This window comes from Hyperoodon ampullatus, assembly GCF_949752795.1.
Source record: "Hyperoodon ampullatus genome assembly, chromosome: 11".
NCBI lineage: Eukaryota > Metazoa > Chordata > Mammalia > Artiodactyla > Ziphiidae > Hyperoodon > Hyperoodon ampullatus.
In genome coordinates, this window is record NC_136924.1 from 57,821,945 (window position 1) to 57,848,010 (window position 26,066).

A 26,066-nucleotide genomic window follows, 5' to 3' on the forward strand; every position below is an offset into this window, starting at 1 on the left:
AGCTGGGTCTTTTGTTTTGATCCATTCTGTTACTCTGTCTTTTAATTGGTGTACTTAGATTATTGCTGTGTAAAGTGATCATCAATATAGTTCAATCAATACCACTTTTGTTACAGTTTTCTAGTCATTGCTCTTGTTCTTATTTTTGTTTTCCACTTTTTTTCTACCTTTGGTAGTTTTTGATTGTTTGTTTGTTTGTTTTTTTGGTACGCGGGCCTCTCACTGTTGTGGCCTCTCCGACTGCGGAGCACAGGCTCCAGACGCGCAGGCTCAGCGGCCATGGCTCACGGGCCCAGCCGCTCCACAGCATGTGGGATCTTCCTGGACTGGGGCACGAACCCTTGTCCCCTGCATCGGCAGGCGGACTCTCAACCACTGCGCCACCAGGGAAGCACCTACTTTAGGTACTTTAAATTGAGCATTTTATATGATTCCACTTTCTCTTTTTTCTTAACATATTAATTATACATCTTTTAAAAATTCTTTTACTGGTTGCCCTAGAGTTTGCGACATACGTTTATAACTGATCCCAGTCTGCTTTTAAATAACAGCTGTACTACTTCATGAGTAGTGCAAGTTCCTGATATTAACCAAGCATTCCAAATTATTTCCTTGTATTGTTGTCATTCATATCATTTGCACATAAGCTATAAACATTGAATATATTGTTGCTGTTTTTATTTTGAACAGGTATTATCTGTTAGATCAACTCAGAATAAGAAAAATGAAAACTTTTGCTTTACCTTTACTTATTCCTTCTCTAATTCTCTTCCTTTCTTTATGTATATTTGAGTTTCTGACCCATATCATTTTCTTTCTCTATGAAGAGCTTCTTTTAACATTTCTTGCAAGTCAAAACTGCTAGCAAGAAATTTCCCCAATTTTTGTTTATCTGAGAAAGTGTTTCTCTTTCACTTTTGTTGTTGTTGTTGTTGTTGTTGTTGTGGTACGCGGCCCTCTCACTGTTGTGGCCTCTCCCGTTGCGGAGCACAGGCTCCGGATGCGCAGGCTCAGCGGCCATGGCTCACGGGCTTAGCCGCTCCATGGCATGTGAGATCTTCCCGGACCAGGGCACGAACCCGTGTCCCCTGCATCGGCAGGCAGACTCTCAACCACTGTGCCACCAGGGAAGCCCTCTCTTTCACTTTTGAATGATAGTTTTGCAGAGTACAGAATTCTAGGTTGGTGTTTTGATTTCCTTTCAACATTTTAAATATGTTATTCCACTCTCATCCTGCTTGCATGTTTTCTGAGGAGAAATCAAAGGTATCCTTTGTAGGTAAGCTGTTTTTTCCTCAAATATTTTTTCAAGATTTTTTTCTTTATCTTTGATATTTTTGCAGTTTGAATATGCCTTGGTGTCTTTTTGTTTGTTTGTTTTTTGTGGTTCTGTTTTGTCACTTATCCTGCTTGGTGTTATCTGAACTTGGATCTGTAGTTTGGCGTCTGACAATAATTTGGAGAAATTTTCAATCATTAATGCCTCCAATATTATTTGTTTCTGTCTTTTTTTTCTCCTTCTTCTGGTATGTCCACTGCACGTGGGTTATACCTTTTGTAGTTATTCCACAGTTCTTGGATATTCTGTTCTTTTTTTTTTTCTCTTTGCTTTTCAATTTTGGAAGTTTCTATTGACATATCCTCAAGTTCAGATAATCTTTCCTCAGCCATGCCCCATCTACTAATGAAACTATCAAAGGCATTCATCACTTCTGTTATAGGGTTTTTGATCTCTAGTGTTTATTTTTATTCTTTCTTAGAATTTCTATCTCTCTGCTAATACTATCCATCTGTTCTTGCATACTGTCTTTTTTCCCGTTAGTGCCTTTAGCATATTAGTCATAGTTATTTTAAATTCCTGGTCTGATAATTCCAATGCTCTTGCCATATATGAGTCTGGTTCTTGTGCTTGCTTGTTGTGTCTCTTCAAACTTCTTTTCTTTTCTTTTTCTTTTTCTTTTTTTTGCCTTTTAGTATGCCTTGTAAATTTTTGTTGAAAGCCAACCATGATGTACTAGGTGAAAGAAACTGTGCTATTTATTTATTTATTTATTTTAATTTTTTGGTGCAATTTTTTTTTTTTTTTTTTTGCGGTACGTGGGCCTCTCACGGTTGTGGCCTCTCCTGTTGTGGAGCACAGGCTCTGGACGCACAGGCTCAGCAGCCATGGCTCATGGGCCTAGCCACTCTGCGGCATGTGGGATCTTCCCGGACTGGGGCAAGAACCCGTGTCCCCTGCATCAGCAGGCGGACTCTCAACCACTGCGCCACCAGGGAAGCCTGAAACTGTGCTATTTAAATAGGCATTTAGTGATGTGGTGGTAAGGTGTGGGGGAAAGAAAGCATTCTATAGTCCCATGATTAGGTCCTGGGTTTTTTTGAGCTTGTGCCCCTGGGCTGTGAACTCCACATGTGCTTCTCAGGGCTTTTTTTTTCACCCCTTAGGTGGGACAGGATGGCTAGAGGAGGCTGGAGACAGGTATTCTCTTCCCCCAGGTTGATTAGGTTCTGACAAAACTGCAGCAGTTTAGACTCTTACAATACAGTTGATCCTTGAACAATGCAGGGATTAGGGGTACCAGGCCCCCATGAAGTTGAAAATTTGTGTGTAACTTTACAGTCAGCCCTCTGTATTTGCAGTTCTGCATCCATGGATGCAACCATTGATGGATCATGTAGTATTGTAGTATGTATTTTCCTGGGTTGTGGCTTGCTGTTTTGTTTTCTTTGTGTCTTATGGGCAGAAGTTTTTTTTTTTTTTTTAAGGGAAGCAGTTTTTTTATGATGTTTAAGATATTTTGCCTATCCTCAGGTCATAATGATATATTCTATTTTCTTCTAAATACATTATTTTACCTTTCACATATAGAACTATCATACAGCTGAAACTGATATTTGTGAATGTTTTGAATTAGGACTCGATACATTTTTTCCCATATGGAGAGTTAACTGATCTTGCATCATTTATTGTGCAAAGCCATCCTTTCCCTATTGCACTTCAAGGTCCCCATTGTTGTAAATCTAGTGGGTCTACGTGTGGTTTGTTTCCAGTTTCTGTATATAGTTCAACTGGCCCATTTTTCAGTCATTTCCTCAATATCACAATCTCTTAATTACTATATCTTTCAAATAATTCTCAGTATCTGGAACTATAAGAATTTTGTTCTTCTTTTTCAGGATTGTTTTGATTATTTTAGATCTTTTTCATTTCCATACAAATTTTAGAATAGGTTTATAAATTTTCATAAAATACCAAATGAAATTTGATTGAAATTGCTTTGAATCCATAGTTCAATTGGAGGAAATTGACATATTTACATTATTGTTTTCCAATCCATGAAGATAGTGTATACATACCTGTTTATTACATTTCTTTACATTTTCAATAAACTTTTGTAGTTTTCTGTGTATAAGTATTGCATATCTATGACTGCATTTATTCCCAGATATCAGATATTTTTGATGCTACTGAAAATGGTATCTTTTAAATTTCATTTTCTAATTGTTTCTTGTAGGTATATAGAAATACAATTAATTTTTATATTTATTTTCTATTGACCTTAATAAATTCACTTATTAGTTCTAATAGTTAAGAGACTCTTGATTTTCTACATACATAATCATGTCATATGTGAGTAATTGTGGTTTTCTTTCTTTCTTTCTAATCCTTAAGATATTTATTTCCTTCAGAAAATCTACAAACAACAAATCCTGGAGAGGTTGTGGAGAAAAGGGAACCCTCTTGCACTGTTGGTGGGAATGTAAGTTGATACAGCCACTATGGAGAACAGTATGGACGTTCCTTAAAAAACTAAAAATAGAATTACCATATGATCCAGCAATCCCACTACTGGGCATATACCCAGATAAAACCATAATTCAAAAAGACACATGCACTCCAATGTTCATTGCAGCACTATTTACAATAGCCAGGTCATGGAAGCAACCTAAATGCCCATTGACAGACGAATGGATAAAGAAGATGTGGTACATATATACAATGGAATATTACTCAGCCATAAAAAGGAACAAAATTGAATCCTTTGTTGAGATGTGGATGGATCTAGAGACTGTCATACAGAGTGAAGTAAGTCAGAAAGAGGAAAACAAATATCGTATATTAATGCATGTATGTGGAACCTAGAAAAATGGTACAGATGAACCGGTTTGCAGGGCAGAAGTTGAGACACAGATGTAGAGAACAAACGTACAGACACCAAGGGGGGAAAACCACGGTAGGGTGGGGATGGCGGTGTGCTGGATTGGGCGATTGGGGTTGACATGTATACACTGATGTGTATAAAATTGATGACTAATAAGAACCTACAGTGTAAATAAACAAACAAACAAACAAAAAACAACTAATACTAATCTTTCTTTGGGTTATTTGTATGGAAATATGTTAATATAAATGTTTCAGACATTACATGAAATTTCTTAAAATCTTATATGTTCTGGTATAATATTATGTCATAATTCTAGTTATTACTTTAAAATGGATCTCAGAAATAACTAAATTTCCTTGTCAATTGCATTATTATGAACTTTCATCAAATCTTTAACCATGGTCATTTTTAAGTCTTTTGTCATTTACAGACAGTTCTGGGTATACTCTGATGCTTTTGCAAAAACGTTCCTATTAAAGGGTTTCATCTTCAAGGAATTCATGGAGAAGACTCTGACGAGTGCAGGTTTCTGGTAACTGACTATACTGCTGAACTGAATGAATAAGCATTTTCAGAACTCTAATGGAAAACTGATGAATTCATAAAAGTGCTAACAAAAGATCAAGATAAAAAAAATTAATTACATGGGACTGAGTGAACTGATGAGGATGATTATAGTTTTTGTGACTTTCTGTTTGAATAAAAAAAAATCCCACAAGGACTCAGAGGCAAAAAATATACAAATCAATTTTTCACTGCAAAGTAAAGGAGCTGTTACAGTGGAGGATTACTGGACTGAATGTCAATATTATGACATAATATGAGTGTGTTTTGTGTTTGGTAATTGCAATCATTGTTGCTTTTGTTGTGGTCATCCATTTACAATGCTTGATGTCAGTTTATCTCTTGTAAAAATAAAATACAGTGTGTGTGTGTGAAAAAAAGAGAAATTTATTTCTTTGTCTTGACTTGCACTGGCTAAAACTCCAGTATAATGTTGAATAATTGTGGTGATATGGTTTTTCTTTTCTTTCTGATCTCAATGGAAAGTTTTGATCATTCACTATTAAGTATAATATTTCCTGTCTATTTGGAGGGAGAGGTGACCATTTGACTCCTCTCTTTTTATTCTGTAAATTTGCGTATCATGTGATTGAACTTTTTGAATGTTAAAGCACTCTTACCGTAATGATGCTTGACAGTTGACAGCTTCTAATCCCCACCCCTCTTCCTTCCCCATCTGATAAGAAAGCCTGGGTGATCCCCGCCCCGTTCATGACTAGTGGGAACTTCAGACCATGTGCAGGAATCCTTGTCCTGGCCCAACCCCTAACCACCGCAATAAACCCGCTGCAGTCTCTTGCAAGCCATATGTAGACCAGCGTGGGAGGCTTGCCATACTCTTTCCAGAAAGCTCTGTTATGTGAATAATATCATTTTCATACCATCTTGGTGTGAGTGTGTGGAGTCATCAGTCTCAATAGTGGAACCACATTTTGAGTGAGGGTGTTCACAATAATTGGTTTTGTGAGCAGGATGTCTGGATGATGACTGCTACCACTGGGATCTTTCTTTTCTTGTTTTAGCTTTCAGCATGGCAATATGCACTTTGAGCCGCTGCTTTCTGGCTAGTGAGCTCTTTGAGTTGTGTTGCTGCCTGCTGTCAAGCTTGCACTTGAGCTGTACTGCTTTGTGCCACATTTATTGAGTTCTACCAAGGCCTCTGTTATAGACTTAACTGATCTATGTCAGACGTTTCAATCATTGTCATTTGGAGACAGTTATGGGATTGGAGCCCTCCTTAAAGTGTCATGTGTCTTGGCCCAGACCTATCTGTGTATCTCATATTGAATTGTGTTTCTTGATTCCTCCATAAATGATGACCAACGCCAAGCTCAAGGGAATGACTGTCACCATGTGAAGATTGGTGTGTGTCTTAAGCAGGTGTTGGCCCCCATTCTATGAAGTGCTCAGGGGAAAGTCTACAACCTGTGCAATATATGGTCCTATCAGGTGATCACTCATTGGGAGGAAAAGCACTCACTCTGTAGCATACTGAGGCCACACTCTTAAAGGCAGATAGTGTATGAGAACCCTACAAAATGCTTTTCTGCTGCTGCTGCCTATGCCGCTGTTGCCAAAAAAAAAAGATCCTCTTCTTCAGGGTTATACGGGAAGACACATAGGGCACGCTTGTGGCACAACTAAGGAGTTAATTCAACTATTTCTGTGGGGGAGGCCTTAAACCCTGATGATACTGATTTGAGGCCTTCTGGAGGAAGAAATTTATAGATCTGAGCAGGGTAGCAAGAATTCCTCTCTCATAAGTAATTCTAGTAACCCTAGAAAAGAGAGGGGGCGTGGGAGAGGGAGGGAGGGAGGAAGGAAGGAAAGGAGGGAGAGAGGGAGGAAGGAAGGAAGGAAGGAAAGAAGGGAGAAAGGAAGAAGAAATATAGAGAGAGAACCAGAGTGAGGAAGAAAGAAAAGAAAGAAACCTGGAAACAGGGGGAGGAAACAAAAAAAAATTTTAACACAATTCGATGCAATTGAAAATCCAAAATTTACTGAAAGAATTTATACATAAAAAAAGATATAAAGGGGTGTGGATTGGCTTTGCACCTCTACTGCACAGGTTCTGAATTAACTTTAATGTCTGCTGAAATACACCAATTGGCAAGTCTTCATGGCCTTAATTCCTACTGGAGCTCATATTATACTGGGGATTTCACTAAATTTAAACAAGGTACCCCCCTGTAATCTTGAGGAAGTTATTGAACACAAAAGAGAGAACAAACAAGTATGCCTCACCTTAATTATCAGAACTACTGACTTGCCTAAATTTCACACGATCACACTATTCATTGCCCCCCCACCCCAGTATATCTCACAGTGGTCATGGACACTCTGATCCAGTGAGTAACAAAACTAAAATTAAATTAAATCCTTGACACTAACAAATTGGCTTGTCACAATGGGACTCCATGGACCTTCCTCCAGTTAAAATTGTTAATACGTCCCAATGTAAATTAAAACAGGGCCTTCAAAGGTCAAACCCATTAAAGGGAATATATTTAGAGAAGGGGTGATTATGCCCGCTGTTTCTCCATTCAACAACTCAATTTGGCCTACTTTTAAACTTGGAAAGAATAAAGGTGCCTGGCAGTGGATTACCACAACCCTAATGCCATGGTCACTCCCGTTAAGGCTCACTACCCAATATTATTGAAATCGCTGACTCTGTTCAATCAGCAATTGGTAAATATTTTGCTCTTGTGGATTTGGCTAATAATGTTCTGTTCAGTGCCCACTGCAACAGCCTCTCCATCACAGTTTGCTTTCACCTCAGAAGGGGCACAATCCACCTCTACCCAGACACTGGTGAGGTACCTCAACAGCCCTGCCATCACACACACTCTTTGCAGGCAAGATCTTAAATGCATCTGACTTTTCCCAGGAGCATAGGTATGATATTGCATTGATAAATCCCCCTTCGAAAAGATTCATTAAACATACCCATTCAGGACCAACAAAGACTCACAAAAAGTTCAGAAAAAGAGGATGGGCCATTGTCCAACATATAGTGCAAGTTCCGGTCTCCTCCATTAAATGCTTGAAATTATTTGCTAATCCGAGGGCTACTTCATCCCTGACTCTGTTAAGAAACTATAAGCTATTGACACTCTCAGCGCCCACATTATTAGAAAAGACCAAATATCTTTCAGGCCTTTGTGGGGTTTCAAGGCAACATATTCCTTATTTACAAATTTGACTTAAGCGCATTATGTCATTACTTGCAAGTTGGCCCACCTTCATTGGGGACCCCTTCCAACAAACAGCTCTATAATCTGTCCAAACTGTGAAACAAAGAACCCTCCCCTTCATGCCCTCCAGAGACTCCTTCATTCTAGAGGATTTAGCATCCACCTCTCATGCCTCCTGGAGTCTCTAGACCACCCACGAGGACCACTTTCCCTCCAAGGCCATTCTGTCTCCTTGTGAATCATCAAAGAAACAAATCACACCTGGACAGATGGACCTGCAGGGGTTCTCTAGTTTGGCTGTAGATCTTGAGAAAACAACTCTTCCCAACAGCTTATATTATAAAAGCATTTTATTGAACACACTCTGGAGATAGACCAGATGGGATTGGGGTAGGGACTCTGTTTTGATGGTTTCGATACTGGAAAACATTGGATTCTTCTGTCACCGAGGACCAGGCTGTAGAGACCCAAAGGCTAATTGCAAGCAGAGCATAGAATCAGGACACAGAAGGCTAGAGACTGGGGGTTGGGCCTTTCAGGAACCAAAGAATGTGGGTCTGCGATAGACTTGGTCGACTAGACTCCAGAAAAAGAGAAAACTTGGCTTGGGCCACCACCTAGAAGAGGCTGTTGCCATGGCCGGCTTCTGCACTTGGGAGACAGTGACCTGCTGCAGGCTCTTAGCTCTTGAAGCTCTTCCGGGAGGAGGAGGTGGTGGAGACAAACTTGACGTTGGAGCTGCTGCCCCCGCCACTGCCAAAGCCCAGGCTTCGGCCACTGCTCCCACTGAAGCCGGAGCCGCCCATACTGAGCCCACCGCCTAGGCCGGCGCCCCCGCTGCTGCTGGAATAGAAGCCACTACCGCCTCCACCAAGGCCGCCGCCCAGACCTCCGCCGAAGCCGCCACCAAGACCACCTCCGCTGCCAAAGCTGCCACCACTGCCGTAGGCAGAGGAGACGGTGTTCGTGACAAAAGCTGTGGAGAAAGGAGGGAGAACCTGGTGAGACCAGTCTGCCAGATTAGAGCCTAGGAATCTAATTTATTTGATCCTGCTAGTGTCAGCACTGTACTTGGCCACTTTTACAGAGTAGCAGATGAGCTAAGTCATTTAGTGAAGATCCCTAACAGAAAGCTGGTGACCACAGTAGGCAAGGGACAGTGCTAAGTCATCAGGGGATGAGGGTCAGGGCAAGGCAGGGGAACAGGGTCCAAGACAGGTAAGATACAGGGCCTGCTCTTTAGGAGATAATAAATGAGCCCCATTGCTTCCTGTCTCAACCTGTGTTCTTTCTCCTCCACCACCTGCTTCTCACTAAGTGTATTAAATAACCATTTTGGGGATGGGAGTGTCTGGTATCTAGAAATAGCAGGATTCTGAGTTGGCACCAAGTACCCCATATTGTCATCATTGTTAATGTCTGTTCAAAGTTACTTACAGATGTTGACTGGTCCAACTCCTTCTCCACTCAGTCTGAAAGGGGAAAAATTGAAATAAGAGTTAAAAACTTCCCCCAAAGACACCATTAGTCTGTATGGATAACTCCCATAGTCATGTTTAGAACTTGTTTTCTGAGCAAGGAGACTGCATGCCTGAAAAACTGCTTAAATTAGAGAAAGAGACAGTTCTCTGGAGGGACTTCCCAAGGAAGAGGTCTTGATCTAGAAACAGGTTATCAAAGGAAGCTTATAATTCACACTGTCCTCTAACTATTATATGGAAAATGTGAGGAAGAGGTTGTGGGAACTGTGAATATGTAGGAAGCAGTTTTTGCCTTGTAGGAGCTTACATTCTGTGAGAAGACCTGGCCTGGACAGAAATACTTCAGACAGGAGGTAGGCAGTGGGCAGTGTCAGAAGATTGAAGAAAAGCCAGTAGTTTGAGAATCCAAAGGCAGGTGAGTTTAACTCAGCTGGAGTAATCATGAAAGGCTTCCTGAAGGAAGAAGCACTTTAAGAATGGGGAAGATATTTGCTGGGTTGCTTGGTTGTTTGAAGGAGAGGCAGCATTCAAGAATACTGGTGGTGGGAATAGGGTCAGAAAGTGAGTTGTGGTCACATTGTGTAGGTCAGCTGTATGCCCAGGTGTCAGATTGGATTGGATTGGATCATCGGATTAATGATGGATAATCATCATGCACAAGATAGTGGCCACCTGTGTGTGTGTGTGACACCCTGCAGTGAAGAAGCAGCTCCACTTTATCAAATGTGAGGCCATCGTGGGCTCGTGATGTCGGCCGTGTCACGCACCTGCACTCTTCACCCTCCAGCAGCTTCCTGTAGGTGGCGATCTCCACGTCCAGAGACAGCTTGGTGTTCATGAGCTCCTGGTAGTCCTTCAGTAGCCGTGCCATGTCCTGCTTGGCCTTCTGCAGGGCGTCCTCCAGCTCGGCCAGCTTGTTCCTGGCGTCCTTGAGGGCCAGCTCCCCACGCTGCTCGGCATCGGCGATGGCGGATTGCAGGTTGGTGCACTAGAGGGGAAGGAAGGAAGGGTGGGGACACTTTGGAGGCTGAGTTGGGCCTCAAGTGTCTCTTTCTGAGATTCCAGAGAGAAGCCAGCACATTTGTCCTGGTCATTGTGGATGGTGGAATAGTGAAATGCTGGTACTTGCTCCAGCTCTGTGTGTGTATGTGTGTGTATACTTAGAAAATGTAAAACAAAACAAAATAGGTCTGCCCTTCAAAGCTCAGGCCCCTTCTCTGCCTTCTTTCCCTACCTGCTTCTTGACGTTGTCGATATCGGATCTCATCCTCTGGATCATCCTGTTCATCTCGGAGATCTCATGCTTGGTGTTGCGGAGATCGTCGCCGTGCTGGCCTGCAGTCTGCTGCAGCTCCTCGTACTGATGCCACCAGAAAAGAGGAAAGAGTCCATTTATATGAGGATGGAAACACTTTCCCAGGTTCACAGGCGGGAGCTACCAAGAGGTGGCAAGTGGTGTAGTTACTGGGTGCCTGGGGCTGGTCTTCAATAATTTGCTCTTTTTGCCTTTGCTTTTCTAGAGACACTGGTGTGAAACTCAGTGAGATTCTCTTTAATATTCTTGAATTTATGTGGCAGATGCATGCATGACTGTTCCCATAACTCCTCCCAGTAGGCCTCAGCCAGTCTCGGGGCACATCCTTAGCATTTGGTCATGGCCTGGAATCCCAGACACGTTTCCATCCCTTGCTCAGGACACACTTGCACATTCGCCACAGCACCCACCTTGGTCTGGTACCAGGACTCGGCTTCTGTGCGGCTGCGGTTGGCGATCTCCTCGTACTGGGCCTTGACCTCAGCGATGATGCTGTCCAGGTCCAGGCAGCGGTTGTTGTCCATGGTCAGGACCACAGACATGTCTGAGACGTGCGTCTGTATCTGGGACAGCTCCTGCAGGGAGATTTCAAGTCAGTCATGTGAGTCCGTGTTATTTAATAACAGGTCCATTCAAATCTTCTACTCATTGTACTTTGTCGACTTGAGAAAAATAAGAATAACCACCTACGTAAAAAACTTAGGTCAGTTAATAAATAATCCAAATCACTACTAACTCTATTTTTGTTTAATTTAACAACTCTGAACATCAAGAAACCCCTACCGTGTAACATCTCAGACTTGAATCTTCTTAGGTCATAACTTATTTTAAACAAAATTGAGTTATTTGTAGTGAGGTGGATGGACCTAGAGACTGCCATATAGAGTGAAGTAAGTCAGAAAGAGAAAAACAAATACCATATGCTAACACATATGTATGGAATCTTAAAAAACAATGGTTCTTATGAACCTAGGGGCAGGACAGGAATAAAGATGCAGATGTAGAGAATGGACTTGAGGACACGGGGAGGGGGAAGGGTAAGCTGGGACGAAGTGAGAGAGTGGCATGGACATATACACACTACCAAATGTAAAATAGATAGCTAGTGGGAAGCAGCCGCATAGCACAGGGAGATCAGCTCAGTGCTTTGTGACCACCTAGAGGGGAGGGATAGGGAGGGTGGGAGGGAGACCACAAGAGGGATGGGATATGGGGATATATGTATACGTATAGCTGATTTACTTTGTTATACAGCAGCAACTAATTCAGCAATGTAAAGCAATTATACTCCAATAAAGATGTTTAAAAAAAAGAAAGAAAAAAAAGAATCTAGTTGTGTGGTCTGCCATGCTTGGGGTAAACAAAGACGGGATGATACTCCAGAAAGAGGAGATGGCTGGGAAAGGTATACCTGGGGCTCTAATAACTCATTCTAAATCTCACTCTGCAAAATGATTACTGAAGAGGTCTTTTGCTTTAAATTTGACTTAAAAAAAAGAATTGGCTTTATTAAGTAATGTGAATAGTACTAAAGGAGTAGGAAAGACAAAAATGTGCCCATAGCTTAGGAACCACTGAAAGTCACTTAACCCTGGAGACCCTAATCCCTGGTGGTGTCCCCGTGACCATCTCTCTGGGTCCCAAATAGGGGGCATTTCTTACCGCCTCAAAGAACATCTTCAAGAAGTTGATCTCGTCCATCAGTGCATCGACCTTGGCCTCTAGCTCCACCTTGTTCATGTAGGCGGCGTCCACATCCTAAAGAAACAGGGATAGTTGGCACTGCACCCCATTTCTGCCTTGACTTAAATGAACAACACCTTAAGTGAGCATAACCACAGGCACAGGTTCTCTGCTAGCCACATACCTTCTTCAGCATCACAAACTCATTCTCGGCGGTGGTACGCTTGTTGATTTCATCTTCATACCTGGTGGTAAAAAGGATGAGAAGTGCTTATCAGAGGATGAGGCCTGGGGTCTGTACTGCATAAAGTCAACTGTGAGCCTGCTTTCCCACCAAAAGGGGCTTCTCACATCATATAGGCAGAGAGAGAGGGACAGTGGGAGCGTGAGCCTTTGGGCAAGGTCCTTACCCATTAGGGTACTGTTTTCTCTATAATTGCCTAGCAGATAACTATTCTTTTATTGCTATAATTCAGTTGCTTCAAGAACATTCCTGTAGAAAAGCTACGCTGTTTCTCCCCAACTCCACATCTAGTCAATTTCTCTAATGCTTTTTTTTTTTCAGCTTTCATAGCCTTTGAAAAAAAACAAAAAATTAGCAACCCAGCTGCTGGTTCATAAGGACTAAAGAAATACTTTGAGCCACCAAACTAGGTTACGTCATCAGTTCCTGCTTTGGGGGGAAGCCATCAAAAAGCCAATGCTGTGTATTTTGAGTGTGTTGCGGAGAAAAGCCCCATAAAGCAAGGACTACATGACTGCTTTTTCCACCAGGTGGTACCAAGGGTGCTGAGTTTGTTACTCTGGCTGGAGGCTAAGTGCCTTGCAGAGAGACTGAGCTTGCAGCTAGAACTTTCTAAACAGCGACCTGGTTTTTTTCCAGTACTTTAGGTGTCCATGGAAGGTATATGTTTTCGCCTCTTGGGAAAGGTATAAGCAGTAGTCTGGTTATAAAGTACATCTGGTGCCAAGACCCGCCGCTGTCTCCACTCCACCCCAACTCACTTGTTCTTGAAGTCCTCCACCAAGTCCTGCATGTTCCTCAGCTCTGAGTCCAGACGGCCTCTCTCCCCCAGGATACCATCAAGCTGTCTCCTGAGATTGTTGGTGTACTGATCGAACAAAGGCTCCAGGTTCTGCCTCACGGTCTTGGTGCCCTGCTCCTGCAGCAGGGCCCACTTGGTTTCCAGGACCTTGTTCTGCTGCTCCAGGAACCGCACCTGGAGGGGACAGAGTTCAAAGATGGACAGATTTGGATTTCACGTTTCAGTGATCAATTTCCCAGTTTTCCTCCCATCTCATTCTGTCCCCCTGAACCTTCCCATGATGGGCAGTGCTTGGACCTGGGCCCCAGAGGGCAGGTCCAGAGTGAAGCGTCTAAACTCACTCTTCTAGGGGAGACAGGACACTTCTCCAGGGCACAGATAGCACTGGGCAAGGCTGGGCAGAGAGTGGCCTGGTGCAGGGGGGCTGCAAAAGCACTTGGGCTGCTGCCCAATGAATTCATCCACCTTTCTGTGCAATCAACCCTGTTACCTGGAGCACAGCATATATCTCTGCCCAACAGTAAGCAAGGATCCCTTGTGTGGTTATCTCTGAAGGGGAAGAATTAAGACCTTCTCTTCCAAGCTGCCAGTCTAATTAGGAAAGCAGGCCACAAATCCAGGACACAGAAACAGAGAAAAACATAACTGCAAACTATGAAGATATTTGCACAAAGTCAGGAAATTGTCCCTCTTTCCACTTTCTTTGGCACTTATTCCACACTCATAGTGGTTTTTCACAAAGAATCATGGCTCACCTTGTCAATGAAGGAGGCGAACCTGTTGTTGAGGGTCTTGATCTGCTCCCGCTCCTCGGTCCTGACCCGCTGGATGTTGGGGTCGATTTGCAGGTTGAGGGGAGTCAGGAGACTCTGGTTGATGGTGACCTCTTGGATGCCTCCAGGGGGGCAGACGGGGAAGCCAGAGCCCCCATAGCCACCACCAAAGCCAGCTCCACCACCGAGCCCAAAGCCACCACCAGCTCCACCGCCGAAACCAAATCCACTCCCGGCTCCACCTCCAAAGCCATAGCCGCCTCCAGCACCGATGGCACAACCTCGGTTCCTGAAGCCACCGCTGCTACTGCTGATGGAGATCCTCTTGGAGCCGCCCAGGTTGTAGAGGCTCCGGCTGCCGTAGCCACCCATGCCACAAGCACCCCCAAGGCTGACCTTGCCAAAGCCTCCACCTCCACCCCCGGACCGGGACACGGAGGTGAAACTGGTGCGGGAGACAGACGGGGTGATGGCAGAGGCGGTGCTGAAGCTACGGCCGCCCCCACTCCGGAAGGACACACTCGACTGGCGAGACATGATGGCTTGTTCCTAGTGGAGCAAGAGTAGTGGGCACTAGCGGTCAGGAGGTGCTGGAGAGAAAGAACAGAGCAGGGCAGCACACAGAAGGTGGCTCTGTTAGCCAGGAGTGGCAAGCCACCCTTTTATCCTCTAGACCTGGGCTGGGCGGGAGAGTTGTCAAGCTGTGAATGATTAAGTGGGCTGGGCATGCCTGAAGGGCAGCAGTGAGCTCACCGGCACACCCGCACAACGGTGTGGGGTGCAAACGCTTTCTTCCTGGCAGGCTCTGCTCAGGTAGGGATAAACTTGCCTTGCAGCCCAGATGTCTTGGCAACAAACCTCTCTTCACCGTGGGAGCCCAGGGCTGTGAGTAGCCCAAAGAAGCAAGGGGGCATTTGGCCAATGTCCTGAAGGATCCTTCCAGGACCAGGGATGTTGTCAAGCATCCCAGCATGGTGTACACTGTCCATGAACAGGAGGCTAGGGGAGCAGAGTGAGTCCCCCACTGGCAGTGGTCTGCTTTGCTTACTCCCCTAATGAGAGGTTGTTTCAGGGATTTCAGCCCTTGGAAAGCCAAGTGTAGCCTGATATCTCAGCTCTATGCCAGAGGGGAAAATAGACTTCGGTCCTCTACTGCAAAATTTCCTTTCCTGGAGGAGGCACAGTTATCCCAGAGCCCACTGGGCAGATTCTCCTGCAAGGTTCGGGCCATAAAGACTCCCCAAGCCCCAAGCTCCAGAAACAGAGTATGTGGGAGACCCCCAGCCCCCGGTCTATCCCACTTTGTTCTCTGCACGGGCAGACCCATCCCTCCACAACGCCTCCTAATTCGGCCTTTTCTGTGGCATTGAACTTTTCCCTTGCTCTTTGGCCTGGCCAGGACCCTGTGGGGTTAAGTAAACCCAGGTGTCCCGTGCAATCAATAGCCCACCACCCCCCCCGCGCCCGCGAAGTCCTGAGACTCAGCCTGGCAGTCACGTCTCTCTTCAGGGGGAGCTCCTCTGCCGGCTCCCCAGCACCCCAGGTGTGTTCCAGCAAGCCCTCAGTGATTCCACTAGGGAAGAAATGAGTCATCGTATCTGTTGATACAAGCTGAAGGCTGCCACAAACACATACCTACAGGAGCTTCTATTCTCATTAGGAACATGTTGAGAGTTGGCCGGACTGTTACACCAGTGAACCGCCCTGTTCCAAGCAGCGGGAATTGCTGGGCTTTCTCTGAGCTCCAGCCCGAACCCTCCTTCAGGACCTGGAGAATGGAAAAGGAATTCTAAATCTATGGATCGTCCTGCCAGAGAGACTAGAAAGGGCAGGTTTGGGCGACCAGACAGCTGGCCTAACAATCTGCTAAAGTTGTCTTAGAAAGCCCCCATGTCCCACCTCCCAGGAAGACACGTCTTCCAAGCTTGTCCGGATGGGCTATGGTACCAGACGGAGGACAAGGAGTCTGGTTGGGTTTTACAAGTGTCTGTCTTAGACCACACCCCGTCTTTTTGGCTGCAGACCTGAGTGGGCTCACATCTCTTCCTCCCCAGAACAGAAGCAGGACTCTCAGGCAGTGCCTCGGCCATTAAGAGCTGTGGGCTGGGCCGGGGGGCACCCCTGGGCTGGGGCTGGATGAAGGGTTAGGGTGAAGGTGGGTTTGAAGCCTTGAGGCTAAGCAGGTACGTTCTCAAGGGTAAAGGAGTGAGGACCCAGCCGTGGCTTAGGAATCTCTAGTCAGGGCCTGCAGCTGGCCACAAGGCAGCCCTGGCTGTGGAAAAATGACTCGGAGCCACTGGGTATCAGCCGAGAGGTGATTGCTCATCAGAGACTATGATGAGAAAGCAGTGGACAGGTAAATCCAGACAGACAGGTCAATGGCCAGAGCTGGCCTTACAGGTCTTGGGCAATGAGGTTTGGTTGCCTCCCTTCCTGAAGGATTCCTGAGATACTCAAAGAGGCATTTTACTGAGCTTGTCAATTTCACACTTCCTTGCCTCTCAGGGAACAGACGTGAGTGTCTTGGGGGCCCTGAGACATATGGGTAGACTCTCAGCCCCTGACAGAACAGATCTGGGGACTCCTAGCACGAGTCCTCTCTCTCCAATGGAAGGTCACTCTCAGGGTATGTCCCCCCGCTGCCCACTCCCCACCAACACACACACATCCTGGGTCTAGTCTCCACTGCCCTTGGGAAGCTCCACCAGAACATGTGCTTCTCCCCATTCCTCCTCCTCCCAGAAGGGAGCAGGACTCGGTGGAACAGGAATGCATTCTGGCCAGCCTGAGAATGGCGGGAGTGTGCCAAGCTCAGATTCAGATGCCAGGGACAAGTCACTGTGGCTGGGAGAGTTTGGATGCCTCACTGGGGGAAAAGCATCTCTCTCTGTGGGAACTCTCCCCCAAGCTGGCAGGGCAGCCGGCCAGCCCCTCTCACAATGCCAGACCCGGATGGCTACTAATAGTGGTGATGCTCCCCTGGGGAACCAGGCCCCAGCACCACTACAGTGCGGGAGAGTCCCACCCCAGCCTGGAATTTCACCATGGCAGTAAGAGAGAGATTACACAGAGCTTGCCGAGCTTTTCTGCCAGGCATTCTCACAGAGACAGTTACCAAGGCTTGGCAGGACATGTTAATTAGCTTCTCCAGGCATCATTTTCCTCATCAGCAAGAGGCAAGTGCAGGACTGAAGGAGCTGCAGCGGCTGTCCCTGCTGGTCTCCGTGTCAGAGGGGGACAGGGGCAACTGCCTTGTCCTCCCTCATAAGGTGTGCAAACGTAGAACATGGGCAGCATTTGTCCACAGGGACGCACCTCACAGACCAGGCAGGAAGCAGGATTGGTCCAGGTGACCGTGGGACAAGGATTAGGCAAATCCTGTGATCCCAGCCTAGAGCTCCCTCCATGGATCCCCCAGCGCTATCTGTGTGCCTTTCATAGAAGACAATGGAATTGACATATTTAATGGGAGATGGTTTGGCACACGCCCTCTAGGTTTCCCCAGACAGTAGACTCCCCCAGGTTAGGGAGCACACCTGGCTCGCCTTGCCGCACCCTCAGCCCAGCCGCGCACACTGATGGGGCTCAGCAAACAGTTTCTAATTGAACTGACAGAATAAGGTCATCTCCCTCCCCTAGGTCTTTGTGGGAGGCCCTCCCCAGCCCCATGCCAAGTCCCAGGGTCCTGTCCATCTGCTGCTGTCCCTGGCTTCCCGTCCAGAGAGCAGATCTCTTGTCCCCTTTAGCCTGGGCACCCTCTGAGGACAGAGTTCATGACTCTTCATCCCTTGGACTTCCCTTTATTCCTCTCCCCCAGCCCTCAGCCCCAGCAGCCACATCCCCCTCCAGGAAAGAAAGAAAGCTGCAGTGTCCTTGTCTTTGTGGACCTTCTATCCCATGCTTGTTCAGCAAAGACAGTGGGGAGCAATAGTTGAGGCATGAGTCACCTATTCATTGGATGATGGTTGGCTTCCTCATCTGGGAGCACGGAGCCAGATCCAGCAGAATGGGGGACGGAGCCCAGAGCCAGCCCTCTCAACTCCTCACAAAGCCCTAGCCTCAGGGAGGAATTGAGGGAAGAATTCTCCTGCCTCCACCCAAAGCCAGAGGGAACTCTGGGTCCCAGCTTTGATCTCAGATTCTGGATTCTCAGAACTGCAGGGGCAGAGAGGAGTCGGGCCCCTTTGCGGATGGGAGAGCAGGATCCACCACCCCTCCTTCATGTGGCCACATCTGGCAGAGGCTGCCTTGTCGATGCAAGTACTACCCTGCCTCTCTAGGACTCTCACGTCTGAGAAGAGGCCTGGGTAGAAATGCACATGTCCACAAGTAAAGGAACTACTATGTCTTGGCTTTGGAGTGGCTTGGAGGGGTCCCCTGCTGCCATTATTTGGGTCATGGTGACAAGGGGGCCTTTGGAGTTGACTTCTCTTGTGCAAGGGCTTCACACAAATTGTGGGTCCCAGCAGAGGTACAAAAGACCGTGCCCCCCGCCCAGGCCATGTCTTGGTCCTAATCCAGCCCTTGAATTGCTGGGATCCCAGACACAAAGCCCAGCTTTCAACGCAGCTTCCCCCACTGGGGCTGGGTGATGCAGCAGGAAAGGGGTCTGGGTTCATTGGAGGAGGCCGTGGGAGCTGGAATGGTAATTTCAAGCTGGCTGGGGTTGACTGGAAGGGTGAGGCCAACAAGTAGGAGGCTGTGGGGAGCAGCCTTGGCCCCCACCCCTCAGACTGAGCTGGCGATTGGCACTGGTGGGGCGAGAACCACAGAGCAGGGCTCTCAGCCTCCCTCCAACAGGTCCCTGCAAGTCTGGGGAATGTTCTTTCCTCATTGGAAAGGTATTTTGCCAAAGGCATAGCAAAGTCTTTGAAAGTCTCCCTCAGTTGATTGAAACTATGGACTGGATATCAACAAATACTTTAATTAGTCAGAGGGACTAAAAAAAGGGACATACAGCAAAAACATCTGTGCTTTGCTTTCTCATGGAGGGTGGTTTTATTTTTCTTTTAATAAACACTCATATAGGACTTACCATATACCAGACCCTGTCCTACAAACTCTGCATCTGTGAATCTAAAATTACAAAGAAGGGCTTTTACCATTTTCTTGGCCTTTGCTTTTTTCCTTACACGTGGGTGTGGGCATGCCTGGTACTCCAGGAATTCGCAGACTTTCTCTACAATGGAGAGGAAGGGACATGATTCATTTATACCAGGCTTCTATCCTTATAGGGTCAGAGGCATGCTGGGAAACATTTTTACATCCCTAACCTCCCCAATGGTTTTTTTTTTTTTCCCTTCCTGTTCCTTTCTCTACCCCCAGCATACTAGTGACTTCTCATCCAGGGATGAGGAGATGAAGGTAGAGACGGGAGCTGCCCTCCTGGAGTATGTGTCTGGTGCACCACTTCCTCATCCTGAGGAGGTAGGGTAAGGTGCGGGGACTGAGGCTTGTTTCCATCTCCCAGGTCCCAGGTGACGAGGTCCAATCACTGGGGCATGATTCAGTGTAGAGAATGATGATACGATAGGGAAGAAAAGAAAGAGACGACAATGCAGAGGCTGGAGATGTTATCCCTCCCAGGGCTGGTTTCTGAAACACATCTGGAGTTTGGACAGTCCCAGAGGCAAATGGTCACCTTCCCAGCCTAGCCGTACCCTCTGCACGTGCTCTCAGCTCCTGCACATCCCCCAGGTACACAGATCGCTGGCCTCATCCACTGTCCACGGGGACCACCAGGCACTGTCCAGGGCTCGTGGAACCAGGTTAGCTTTTCCAAGAGAGACACAGCATCAAAGGCACCTGAGAAAAGAAAGAACACAGGAACACGTGTACCAATCATCTGATCACTTCTTCATCCAGAACGTGTGTTTTGAGCAGTTGTGGGGTGCCACGCACTGGGCCGCAGTCAGGGTACAGCCATGAACAAGACAGGCCCGGGGGGAGATGCAGGGTCTGAGGACAGACCTGGGTCCTGCCAGGCTCAGGATGGTTTACCCACACCACTCTCCTGGTGACAGGCGGTGGCCATGCCAAGGCGGGCTTAGGGAATCCTGCCTGACTTGCTTTCAGGAAAACTCAGCTCCCACAAGCCATTCCAGGCAAGCCTTGGCCATACTTGCTTATGTGAATCTTCTGACACTGATTCCTACCTTCACTCTCCCCCTGCCCGTCCATGCCCAGGTGTCCACCAGGAACCCATTCCCAGAGCAGGAAGCTGAGTTCAGAGAGGGAAGACCTAACCCCAAATCCCCCAGCGAGCTGCTGTCAGAGCCAGGACCAAGCCAGGGCCCGTCCCACGTGCTGCCATTGCCCTGCGCTGCCTCGCCTGCACCCTAGCAAAAGCCCACGCATGTCTCACTCGAGGATGCGTGTCTCGGCCCCCTGCAGAGAACCACTTCCCCAGGCCAGTGTGGAAGGAGGCCTGCGTGTATGAGGCCACTTATGGGTGATGCAGATTTACTGCTTCCCACCTCACCTCCATCCAGAGCCCTGACAGCTGCTGACCCTGAGCCGGTCTTTCCCGGGCGAGACCAGCCTCAGGGCGAGACCAGCCTCAGCCAAAGTCAGCACCAGGGCCCTTCTCCAGGGCCCTTGCCTGTGCCAGGCCTCTAGGTCCCAGAGGCTGTGGCGATGACCCAAGACGGGAAGAGGAGTGGTTGATGGAAACCACTTTCTGCCCTGCCCCTCTCCCCACCTCCTACTCCCACTGAGTGAGAATTCACACCTCACTCCGTTTGCCAGGGTTCAGAGCCCCGCAGTGCTCTCTGCTGGCTCTAGTCAAATCGTATCCTCTGAAACAGTTCCAAGGGCTCCCCATTCCACTCACCCGTCCTTGGGTCCCCATGGCTGTTCAGCTCCCCAGCCAGAGGGATCCATCCACACCCACACCCCAGGGCCTACCTGTTCCCCTGCTTTCATGCTAAGAGGAACAGCCAGCTGAGTGCTGGCTCCATCTCTGTCTCTCTGTCTCTGTGTCTCTCTATCTCTCTCTCTGTCCTGATGTCCCACAAACGTGAAGCAAAGACCCAGATGTTTTCTCAGACAGTCTCTTCCAAATGGGGGAGACATGTCTGATGATTGCTATATGGGGTGCCTCTCTGAAACTCTGAACTTTCCATGATCCCAAAACAGCTCAATATATGGGTTGGGTCAGTGCCCAGGATGTGTTCTGTGGCATCATAAAAGGCAATAACAACAGCCACACTTATAGAGCACTGACTGTGTGCCAGGCATGGCTCTGGATGTATCAATTCATTTAATCTTTACAACCCCAGGAGATGGGCCTATTATTCATTATCCCTATTTTACAGATGAGAAAACTGAGGTTCAGAGAGGTTAAGTAGATGGTCAGTGACAGAGCCTAGATAGGAATCCAGGTAAGTGTGGCTCCAAGAGCCCTTGTCTTCACCATTGTGGATACTCAAGTTGTTGGCCGGTGACCCTGACTTGACCCTGAAGAGGAGGCCTTTAGCTGCAGCTCTGGTCTCCAGCCAACCTGTGAGGGCAGCGAACACAGAGGGCCTTAGACGCCACTCGGCAGTCAGTGTTCTCAGCGTCTTCCAGAAACCCTCAGGGAGAAGAAGTTCTAGCCTTGAGTGGAGATAGGGGAATGGATCCCTGGGGAGACCCTTCCCCTCTCTGAACTGTCAGAACCTGTGGTGAAGCAGCTGGGACCCTGGGACAAGGTTCCAGTGAATTGGGGTCACTCTATACAATGTTCCTGGGAGTGAAGCTTGGCCTACTGCTGTTCCTCTGCCCACTTCCCTAGCACCAGACACAAAGCAAAGGTTCAGGTGCCTTTGGGGTAGTCTTTTCCAAAGGTCCAGACATGTCTAACAACCTCATGTGTGGACTGGTGCCTTGGTTCAACCTTCAGTTTTTCTTCTATGTCTCGTCTCTCCCATCCTCCAAGGTCCCTATGGCCAAGACTCCTAGACGGGGCCCCACAGAACTTTGCTCTGAATGAGCAGAGGCCACGAACAGGAGAGGATGAAATGGGATGACCCAGCCTGATGTTCATTTGCCATTTGTAATCCTTTGGGATAGGCCGGGCTAGCCAGTGGCCTCACAGGTATTACACCAACTCCTTGCGTGAGGCTGCCCCACTCAGAAAAGAAATGAACCCCATTTCATTCAGACAGGTGGTCTTATTTCTTTGGGTGACACTAGGCCTGATTTCTTCTAGCCCCTCTTTGAAATGAATGACCATTGGAGGCTTGCTCTGTGCCTGACATTGAGCTAAGACTTAACATACATTGTCATATTTGCTACTCATGTTACCGATGGGCAATAAAGCATCATTATCCCCATTTTCTGAACCTCGGAAAGGAAATGTGTCTTATCTAAGGTCACACAGCTAATAAGTGTCACACCTGAGAGTTGAGCCCAGGTCTGGCTGGTCCTAGAGCCCACATTCTTAACCAGCACACGAGTGGTGGTGCCCAGGGGACCTTGAGGAGCCCAGAGCGCCCCTGATCTCCATCAGCAGCCCATACACCAAAGCCTCTTTAAATAAACATACCACCTAAATGAAAACAGTGTGCTGCCAGGCAAACTAGCTCTGAGACCAAGGCTGCCATACAATTGCCTCTCTCTAACTAGATCACAGCTCCTAAACTCTAAGCCCGACCCATAAGAAAATTCTGGAGGCACCATTAGGACCATCAACACCACAATGCCCCAGCAAGACGGAACTTCCCAACTGTCTGGATCTACAGGCCTGAGTGTTCTCCACTGATCCATCGCTTCCCAGGCAGGGTATGAGCCAAGGAGTGAACAAAAGCTCCTTTCACTTTGAGCCTCCCCCTGCCCCCACATGCCCCGCTTCCCTCCTCAGCATCCCAGGAGTCCCAACCGGTTCCAGAGTTTGCCCAAAAGACTTGTCTCACCCATTGGTCTCCTCACCCTCCAGGCCTCCCAGGAAGGGGCAGTCTCACCATTCAGAGCTGGGGAGACACTCAGCAGCTCTCCATGCCTCACAGCCAGAATGTCATGACCTATCCAGGCTCTTGGACAGCCTCCAGCTGACCTGGGCATCCCCAAGGGCAGGGCCCCCTCACTCTGGCACCAGCTATGGCCCCCTGCAGGTTGGCACACTGCCCTCAGCAGAGAACAGTAACATGTTATGGTCTGCAAGCCCTCAGACAGAACATGGCTCCATTGTTCTGAGACTGGAAAATGATCTCATGATAACCTTGTGAATGTAGGTTAGCCCCAGTCTCTCTGTGAAGTGCGGTCCTCTTTTGCTCAAGAACATAAAATAGCTTCTTACTGGCCTTAAACTCACTTCCACATTCCTCTGGGTCCCCCTACTCACCATCCCTCCTACCATCTATGGTAGGCAGAACAATGACACTCAGATGTCCACGCCCTAATCCCCAGAACCTGGGAGTATGGTATTTTACATGGAAAAGGGAAATTAAGGTGCAGAAGGAATTAAGGCTGTTAGTCAGCTGACCTAAAAATTGGGACACTATCCTAGATTATCTAGGTGGGTCCAGTGTAATCCCAAAGGCCCTTAAATGTGGAGGAAGGAGGCAGGAGGGGGAGGAGGTCAGAGTGATGTCAAGTGAGAACTTGACTACCATTGCCAACTCTGAAGAAGGGAGGAGAGGGGCTGTGAGCCAAGGAATGTGGGTGGCCTCTGGAAGGTGGAAAAGGCAAGGAAACAGATTCTCCTCTAGAACCTCCAGAAGACACGTAGCCCTGCCGACATTTAGTCCAGTGACACTCATTTCAGACTCTGATCTCTAGAACTATGAGAGAATACATTTGTGGTTTTGGTAATTGGTTACAGTAGCAACACACCATGCTATCCGGATTCTGCTTTGACCAAGGAAATCCACCCTGCATCCTCCACATGCAGGTTACCCTCCCCCCACTTCAAGATGTCTTCCTTGCCTTCTCCACCCAGCCCTGCCTGCCCCTCCCTCTCCCCGTATTCTGTTCCTCACAGTTCCCCTCCAAAATCTGCCCACTGCCCAGGCTCACCTGTCACCTCATTTACTCATCCATCCCACAAGTTGTACCACTGGGAGCTGGACTAGGTCTATAGGACAACAGCGAATAGGCTACACTCACCATCTGCTGGGGGTCCTCTGCTTGGATGCTTGTTTTTCTGCCCCGGGATCTGTATGCATTTCATCCACTGCTCTCAGCTTGGAGTTCAATATGGATTGGGCCCCTAATCCCACCTCCCTCAGTACTGATCTTCCCTCCAACCTGTCCACACCCCCTTGCCCAGGGCTCAGCAGGGGCAGTGCCCGGTGCAGACTGACTGGCACAGTAGCTCACCCGCTGGCTGAGGGCAGGGAGAACTCGGGCTGGAACAGGCCCAGTCTTTGCTTCCTATTTGATGAGAGCAAGCCATCAAGCCATACCTGCTCCACCCTGGGACCTGGCCTCTTGGAGTGAGCACAGGCTGCTTGGTGAAGATCACCCCACCTTGCCAGGGTCTGTCCTGTCTTTTTAAGAGGATTGGTCTCTCAGCAGCTCAGTGGCTCACTTCCTGGTCAGTTAACTTTACCCATTGCTGCCTTTGTCCACCTTGGGTTCTCCCCCCATCACCTGCCAGCTCCTGGTCTTCATACTGGTGAGGCCAAGAAAGGGAAGATGGCAGTTCATAGGGAAAGAGTTTCTGCCAGTTGGTAAAAAATGTGTCTGCCCTAAAAGATGACACCATGATCACCGTCTTCCTGAGGACATTGGCCTGATGGACAGATGATGACATTTCCCAGTGTTCCAGCTCCTTGAGAGGGAGGCTGTGGACACGAGCCCCACCCTTTCCCCAGACAGTACCCAGAGGGCTTTCTTCAAATGTCATGGACTCTGTCCATCTGCCCAAAGCCTCACAGCCTCCCTGGTTGGCGAGGACAGAGAGCACTTTTGTGATAGAGTTAGGACAGAGGTCTAGTCCTGGAGGAGAACCAGGGTGTGCCCGGTAGGTCTATCTCATAACGACCTCATCTGGGAGCACAAGCTAAAGTAGCTCTGGGCTACTCGGGAATTGTGCCCTCCCCTTGACCTACACCCTCGTGAGGATAGCCACAGCCTGTGTCCCCTACCATGTCCCTACAGATAACTGAGCAGCTGGGCTATGGCTCCTCCATGGCTGGGGGCAGCCCCAATAGCAGTGGAAGGAGGAAAGTAGGTGTTGTCTTGGGTTTGCTCCCTGAAGAAAGTGACGCAGCGTGCATATCCCAACACCCAAACGTTGGGTTCATGGTACCAAATTGGGCCCCATCTGCTGAGTCAGCTGGGCAGGCACCTTCAAAGACCTCCAGCACCATCAGTTACCTGCCTTGCTCTGGTACCCAATTCCAGCTGGGCCTCAGGCTGGGTGGCACATTGGCCACATTCTTCAAGCTGACACTCTCAGATCCAGGCTGTGGTTGTTTTCCATGGACAGGAATCCTGACATGACTGATGCAGGGTCTGCATCCAAAAATCTCCTGAGGGCTGAGGGAGGGAGCCCATTCTATCAGGTTTCAGAGTGTCTCTCTCCCTGTTCTCCTTCATCTGCTCCCAGCAATCAGAACTGGCCTTTAACTGGCCTATCAAGCATCTCCCCTCAGGCACCAGGGAATATGGCCAAGGAGCCACCCGGCCCTCCCTGTCCTCAGCCTGCCTCTGAGAACCATAGTTATGTCCCTCCCACCTTCCCTCGTTGAAGGGTCACACTGAACTTGCCGGGAGGGACCAGAGAGGGCGCCCTTTCCCAGGAGCTCTGGAGGTCGGTGAGGGGGCTATCTTCTCCGCCGATCCACCAGCCCATTTCAGATATGTCTCATTAGAAGACAGTTCTTCCTCACTGTGAGTTGAAATCAGTCTCCTTCC

At 47.9% G+C, this 26,066-nt stretch overlaps 1 protein-coding gene across 1 annotated transcript; it reads right to left on the minus strand.

Annotated features, from left to right (window-relative positions):
* Positions 1-8,259: 8,259 nt before the first annotated feature.
* On the minus strand, positions 8,260-14,838 carry LOC307060815 (keratin, type II cytoskeletal 5). Its single transcript, XM_079715587.1, has 9 exons — positions 14,208-14,838; positions 13,412-13,626; positions 12,591-12,651; positions 12,386-12,481; positions 11,134-11,298; positions 10,643-10,768; positions 10,176-10,396; positions 9,365-9,399; positions 8,260-8,903 (listed from the first exon to the last, which is right to left on the minus strand). The coding sequence occupies exons 1-9, from the start codon at positions 14,760-14,762 to the stop codon at positions 8,608-8,610; spliced, it is 1,770 nt and encodes a 589-aa protein (XP_079571713.1). The 5' UTR covers positions 14,763-14,838; the 3' UTR covers positions 8,260-8,607.
* Positions 14,839-26,066: the final 11,228 nt, after the last annotated feature.

Bases quoted from the DNA above. Each gene is read 5' to 3' on its own strand.
- LOC307060815 (XM_079715587.1), bottom strand. From the start codon at position 14,762: ATGTCTCGCCAGTCGAGTGTGTCCTTCCGGAGTGGGGGCGGCCGTAGC. The intron at 12,482-12,590 runs GTATGTGGCTAG...CTGTTTCTTTAG, and splicing joins AGTTTGTGATGCTGAAGAAG to GATGTGGACGCCGCCTACAT. The intron at 9,400-10,175 runs GTGCGTGACACG...TTCCCCTTTCAG, and splicing joins CTGGAGGGTGAAGAGTGCAG to ACTGAGTGGAGAAGGAGTTG.